The 7,212-nt window shown below is 39.5% G+C and overlaps 1 protein-coding gene across 7 annotated transcripts in view; it reads right to left on the bottom strand.

The window, feature by feature from the left end:
* Positions 1 to 1,480: 1,480 nt before the first annotated feature.
* The window catches only part of LOC137464306 (ubiquitin-associated protein 2-like), a 116,914-nt gene continuing 111,182 nt past the window's right edge, over positions 1,481 to 7,212 (bottom strand). For all 7 annotated transcript variants that reach the window (XM_068175593.1, XM_068175597.1, XM_068175599.1 and 4 more), the window contains 3 exons: positions 6,621 to 6,828; positions 5,391 to 5,430; positions 1,481 to 1,683 (listed from right to left, as the gene is read on the bottom strand). In XM_068175593.1, coding sequence (XP_068031694.1) covers positions 1,496 to 1,683; positions 5,391 to 5,430; positions 6,621 to 6,828 — 436 coding nt within the window. In that variant the 3' untranslated portion in view covers positions 1,481 to 1,495. The remainder of the gene's footprint in view (positions 1,684 to 5,390; positions 5,431 to 6,620; positions 6,829 to 7,212) is intronic.

Genomic DNA, 7,212 nt, shown 5'->3' with positions numbered 1-7,212 from the left:
TGAAGACCCAGACTTCGAGGGACCAAAACAACTGATTTACAGGATGAGGGGGGGAGTTGAAATTAAGCAGAAAATACCCTTAGTTTGAAAAGAATGTTTGAATTATGTATGAGATATATGAATATGCAATGGGCTATTGCTTTTAAGGAGTAATCCTTTGTTAGCAAGGTGTGTTTTGTGGCAGAGTGCAAGGCACCCAGATGTCCATAATTCTTTGCCTTTTATTGTCTCTTATTATCCTAATTTTCATTACTATTTTCATTACTATTAAACTTCTAAAATTTTAACACAAGTGAATGGCGGTTTTCACAACCAAGTTCCAGCTGCCAGAGTGTGCCAGCCACCTTCATCAATGGAGCTGCTGCCACCACTGGAGAGAAAAGAGGGGGGAGGGTTGCTGTTATCTTTGTCTTTCCACACATGGCTGTCTGTGGAGGGTGCCATCTTGGGGGAGGGGTTACTCTGCCATTTAAAAATTTTTCCTTGTTCCCAGGGAGTCTGCGAGATTCCAGCAATTTTCTAACTAGTGACTATTACTATTATTATGTTTGCCTGTTTCTGTTTTGGTTTTTTAGTAAACTGTTGTTTTTTCACTTACATCTACTCATATTTGTGAGAAACGACCTGTCACTTTTAAAATTTTAAAGGTTTATTAAACCTTAACAAAATACAACAAAGGACTGAATAAGGAAAAAGGACAGTGCACTGGGAATGTGTGACCGTCTGCCATGAGCTTGTCTACAAAACGGCTGCTCCGCCTTTTATACCCCCTGGGGTTGCATCAGGCAACCTTGGCCTCTCCTAAAGTTTCTCAGTCAACTCTTCTTCACCGTCCATTGGAGGAGACTACTTTCTTGCAACTTGATTGGAGGTGAGGTGTTGTCATGCCGCACCCCCTAGCAACAAGCTTTTCCCATTCCCAACTGCCCCATGCAAGAGGCACATGTACATGCACTCCCTCCACATGTCTCGGACAACCCTGACAACCCAGGCTGTCTGGTGGAAACAATACAGAGGGGGGAAAAGAAGACTATGGGGAGAACAGAGGATGTCTAAACAACAAACTACAATAACATAACTAGACATCAATAAAACTTCTCTTAACATATACACAATGTTCATCCCTTAACTGCGAGAGCCAATTAAGTAATGGTTAATTAATTAACCATTACTCATCGATAACAATATTCATCTCTCCTTATTGGTGGAAATGTATTGGTTAAAACTAAAGAGGAGGTAACTTATTTCAAAGTGTCCACCTCATAACTTGTCTTAAACCAAGACAACCATGGGCAGCAGCTGCTCTATCATTAAGAGGCAGCCCAGAGCTCATACTTTGTAACCAGAAACATCCTAGCCTATTCTGAATCTCTTTCCTATTTCTAGTTAATGTCAGAAAAAGAGACCCTGGTGCCTGACAGCCTCATACACAATCACCCTTATGTCTGTCCTTTCCTGACAATTGAACCCCTTTCCGTTTATCACAACTCCTACTTTACCTGCTTAACTGTGAGAGTGAACTGCTGGCCAGATCACTGGACTGAGGCAAGCTGGGTAAAGAGCCTGCATGCTGCGAAGCTGAAGGCAGAAGTGAAGCAGTAGTGGACACCATGCTGGGCAGAGAATCAGCAGAAGGTAGCGAGGGAGAAGGCTCTGTCTTAAGTGCAGGAACTGATGAAGTAGCTGCAACAAATTAAAAAAAGACATTCAAAGACAAATTCCAGCATACTTGACATCCTAGCCTGGATTCAGGAACATAACAGTGTTCTCCCCTTGGTTTACAAAAACCTGACCAGTAAGAACCAATAACAGTATCACGAATCAGGCTATTAATGAAAATTCAAACAGCAACATAACTATCATTTTTTCCCTTTAGGCTCTTTACCTACAGTAGATTTATAATTTTCAATGCTACGTGTGTAGCAAACTAGTCTTCTGCACTTAAACTTCCACTATCTGGATTACTGCCTTTTGCTCACAAGTCAATCCTCACTTTAAAATTCCTTGCATTTGGTTCCACAAACAGAAGTAATTTGTGCTGTACAAATCTGCTTTTACCTACAGCTCTGCTTCTTCATTGCAACCTACACAGCACCATTGATGTTCAATACTTGGATCGCTGGAGTACAAGGGAACATATAATTTATCAGTTTGGAGAACTGAGTTAAATGCTTAATGCAGTAGAATAAAAGAAGCTATGACAAAAGGCCACAACTGGGTACAGCATTAAGCACTTTTGATGGCTAAAGAGTTGTCAAATATTGTTTAACTTTATGTGACCTAGATAACAAAAAGCTTTAAGCATGAATAGTGCTTTTTCAGGTACACAGAGTAGAACTTGTTTACCATAGATGTACCTTTCCAAATGATCACTATACTAAGACACTGAACAACTTTACTGCCCAACAGAATACCCAGCTGTTTCTACACTTATCTCTTGTTCTCTGAAGATAATACGCAGAATTAGAGGCACTCATTTACCAATAAAAGCAAGAGAGAGTTGAGCCCTGCCTTCTGCTGGACCATGCTTCCATACCACATTAGAGACCACTAGCCAGTGGATCATCATTAACTGGCAATGCATGTAAAGACAATCTTAGAATGGTCACAAAAGAAAATTCACATATACACTCAGAAGGTACACATCACATTTTGTTCAAGTTACTGGTTTGCTTTCCTCGCTAAATGACTCAAGTCAGGTTGCTGGATTGCTATACAAACAGAAATCAAGAAGTCTTGGCCTTGGGAATAAGCATGAGGGTACCTGACAACAGAGAAGGAAATTCTATAGATCAGGTTCAAGACCATTTAAGGAACCTGAAATCCATGGGATCTAAAGACAGACATCTGTGGGTCTGGAGGGAACTGGCAGAGGAAGTGGTTAAGCCACTATCCATCATGTTTGAGAAGTCATGGCAGTCCAGTGAAGATTCCACTGACTGAAAAAGGGGAATGTGGTGGATGAGAGAAGAGTGACTGACATCATCTTCCTGGACTTGTGCAAAGCATTTGACACTGTCCCGCACAGCATCCTTGTCTCTAAACTGGAGAGACATGGATTTGGTGGATGCACCACATGATGCATAAGGAGTTGACTGGACAGTTGCACTCAAAGAGTTGCAGTCAAGGGCTCAATGTCCAAGTGGAGACTAGTGACAAGTGGTGTTCCTCAGGGATTGGTGTTGGGACCGGTGCTGTTTAACATCTTTGTCAGTGACATGGACAGGGGGATTGAGTGCACCCTCAGCAAGTTTCCTGAAGAGACCAAGCTGTGTGGTGCAGTCGACACACTGGAAGGAAGGGATGCCATCCAGAGTGACCTTGACAGGTAGGCCTGTGCAAACTTCATGTAGTTCAACAAGTCCAAGTGCCAGGTCCTGCACTTGGGTCAGGAAAATCCCAAGCACACATACAAGGTGGGTGGAGAATGGACTGAGAACAACCCTGGGGAGAAGGACTTGGGGGTCTTGGTGAATGAAAAAATTAATATAAACCAGCAGTGTGCACTTGCAGCCCAGAAAGCCAAGTATATCCTGGGCTGCATCAAAAGCAGTGTGACCAGTAGGTCGAGGGAGGTGATTCTGCCCCTCTACTCTGCTCTTGTGAGATCCCCACCTGGAGTACTGTGTCCAGCTCTGGAGACCCCAACATTGGAAGGAGGTGGACCTGATGGAGTGAGTCCAGAGTAGGGACAAGATGATGATCAGAGGGCTGGAGCACCTCTCCTGTGAAGACAGGCTGAGAGAGTTTGGATTGTTCACCCTGAAGAAAAGGCTCCAGGGAGACCTTGTAGCAGCCTTCTAGTACCTAAAGGGATTCCAAGAGAGCTGGAAAGGGACTTTTCACAAGGGCATGGAGTGACAGGACAGAGGGGAATGGCTTTAAACTGAAAGAGGGAAGGTTTAGATTAGATATTAGGAAGAAATTCTTCCCTCTGAGGGTGGTGAGGCACTGGTACAAGTTGCTCAGAGAAGCTCTGGCTGCCTTATCTCTGGAAGTGTTCTGGGCCAGGTTGGATGGGGCTTGGAGCAACCTGGTCTAGTGGAAAGTGTCCCTGCCTATAGCAGGGGGTTGGAACTAAAATTGAAATCCCTTCCAACCCAAGCCATCCTATGAACTAAGAATATTATCAGCACATGCAGAAGGGAAAATATCAATACTTTCAAATGTTAAAAAGAGAAAATACATAATAGTTTGGATTCATGAAATAGATACATGGAAGAAGACTGATTCCAGTTTATGTGCTTGAAATACAGAAAAGACCAAAAGTGTTCTCAAAGGGGAACTGGCTCAGAAAAAGGGACTAATAAAGCTGTTACAGAATAATTACAAAAACATTAGGAATTCTCAGATCTTTGTTTTCCATAACAAAAAACCCAAGTCCTGCAGTGAATTTCATACATTATTCATTAATTATGTACACAAGAGTAAGAAACTTTTCCACTTGAAAAGTTGTTTTTATATATAACAATCTTTCAAGTGGTAACTCTTTGGGCATATACACTCCTCCTGCTCATTTAAATTTAACTTAGCACTAACAAAACATTGTTTATAGGTTTCAATGCCCAACTTCTTTCTACTCAGAAGTATAAAAAAACCAGTCTGCCCTATTAGTGACCTACCTGAAGACATGCTTAAGAGGAAGAAAGACTTAGTGTTGGAATTCCAAAATATGTTAATTCACACTGCTGCCCTTGAAAATTTCCACAGAGCAGCACAGGTCAGAAGATTGAATACTAGAATTTAATTTAATTATTTTAACTCCAGGAATAGAGATGTAGGGATGCTACAAGTAAAATACCACATTAGAACCTGGCCAAGATGAAGATAACAGTAATGCCCGTATCAGAGCCAGTATTATGTTATTCTTACTCCACTGCAAGAGAGCAAGGTACCTGGCAGAGGGAGCATGTTAGTCACCCTTATTCCCCATGGGCTTCTAATAGGGCACAAGTAGCACTACACCCAATGAGAGGTGCATTCCAAGAATGTCACTTTGTATCATTACAGCTAAATCCTATTCATAGCTCCCCAACTGAGAATTGGAAGAATTACTAATACATTTTATATGAATTTTTAATTTTATATTTTATTTTCTCCTAATTTTGGCAGATAAATTCCAAAGAAAGCAGCAGCAAATCAGCTTCTTTAATTCTAAGATTGCTTAGGTTTGTAGATTTAATAGAGCTGCTTTCACACTTCCGTTCTAGTCAAGCAGCAAGTATTATATCCTATGGAAATAGAAAATAAACTCAAAAGAGTCAGTAATAAAATAAACAGTGAGAACAATATAAAACCTTAAACCAGACATCACTGCTACAGTTGTGCACACAGCAAGTAGTAAGGAAGGAACAGAAAGTCCTCTGCACAACCAAGCTTTGGAAACTTACTGTCAAGAGTTGCCTGTGTTCTAACACTGCTGTGCCCATTCTGTAAACAAAGAAGAAATTGATAAATAAATTATCAAATAGGAATATTAAATTTTCAGACCAAACCACACACAGAACTTGCTTTATACAAAATTCTATATTCATTCTAAATTGAAAGACCAAAAAGACAGAAAATTGCCTTTTTTATAGCCTTTAACAAAACCACATAATAAAGTTGTCTCGAGTGTGAGGTGTACTGAACATACAGAATCCCATATACTGCCCATAATACACCCATCAGCTGGAGACCATCCCATCTACTGTATATAACATAAACTTCAGGTTCACACCGATATGAAAGAAAGAATTGCTATAACATATAGGAAATTGTTGTGTTTTTGATCTAATGCAACTCACAATTTTAACTATCCAAGTTACACAGAGATGCCAATCTTTTTCCACTGAAAGATAAGACTTGAGATGCATCAGTTGTTTTTTTGGATAACGCTGGAGTACAGAAGTGGATAGTCTATGCTTGATCCTCACCAGTAAATACGAGCTAGTGCTCATTTCAGACAAGTGTGACTGAGCCATTATATAACAAAGGCCAGGAGTAAATAAACTTACAAACTCTCACAAGTTCCTTAAATATTTGATAAAATAAATTATCTTAAAAAAAAACCTACATTCCATATACAAATAGAGTAGGTGCTTTTGAATATCTCCTGAGACTCTCTCTGTCCTAGATTAGATCTCTCCTTATGCTTTTTAAAATAAAAGATGAAACTAATTTCAACTGCAGTTTAAATCCAACAAAAGAGTAATGTTGGAAGGGCCACAAACAGTTTGGGATTCATTTTCTAGGTGCCATATTAATTTAATAAATAATATACCTTTGGAAAGAAATAGTCAAGTTATGGCAAAATACCATGACTGATATTTACATACAGAAATAGTTCCTTTTTTAAAAACTAAGCTTCAGGGAAGGAAACTCAACTAGAATGTTAAGTGTTACTAAGAATAAAGGTCAAACAGCAATTTAAGATGTCAAAACCCATAAAAGCAGAGGCTCTTATATCCCATATACAAGAAATGGCTACAAAATAGGAAAAGAAAAAAACACATAATGTACTTGGGAATCAAAAATAGCACTTGGCTTGGTTAAAATATTAACATATTTGGGTAATACAAGTCTAGCACCGATAAGAATATTTCCCTTTTTTCAAAGTCTTATTTCAGAATTTCACTCACTGTAACTGCAACAGGGGTTGGTTCAGACAGAGCCATGGAGCTTTTGTACACTATCCTACTAAGCACAGAAGTCTGCTCATAGGAGGAAGTTGTTACTGGGTTAGTGCTCTGGGATGAGCAGGTCAGACTGGAAGAGCTGATGGCAGAGGTTGTATAGGTGGACTCCTGTACTGTATTGGATATTGGCAGAGAGGTATTCAAAGGATCACTGGAAAAAGTAAAAATTATTTATCAACATGGCAAACTACATCTCAAATACCTTTGAAAATATCAGCTCCTATATAGTTATCTAGAACTACCTCAAACATGGAGTCAAATATACATTATTTATACTAGAAAATCTAATAATGAGGAAAAGTATATAATTTTACTTTGGTCCCCAGTAATCACTGCTTCAAAACCATCCACTGCACTAAGCACCATTCATCTTCCTTTTGCCAGCCCAACCAAAACAAGAATTTACACACAAGCACTTTTTTTGGTCATGTTATTTTCACCTTCTCAAAGGATATATTAATGAACATAAACTCTTTTTTAAACAAGTAGATCCATAAAGTCTGGTATGTGACAAGAAACACACAGTCTCTTTTAA

This window comes from Anomalospiza imberbis, chromosome W (genome assembly GCF_031753505.1).
Source record: "Anomalospiza imberbis isolate Cuckoo-Finch-1a 21T00152 chromosome W, ASM3175350v1, whole genome shotgun sequence".
NCBI classification, from domain to species: domain Eukaryota; kingdom Metazoa; phylum Chordata; class Aves; order Passeriformes; family Viduidae; genus Anomalospiza; species Anomalospiza imberbis.
Note: the sequence above shows the minus strand (reverse complement) of the source record. Positions and strands in the feature narration are given on the sequence as shown.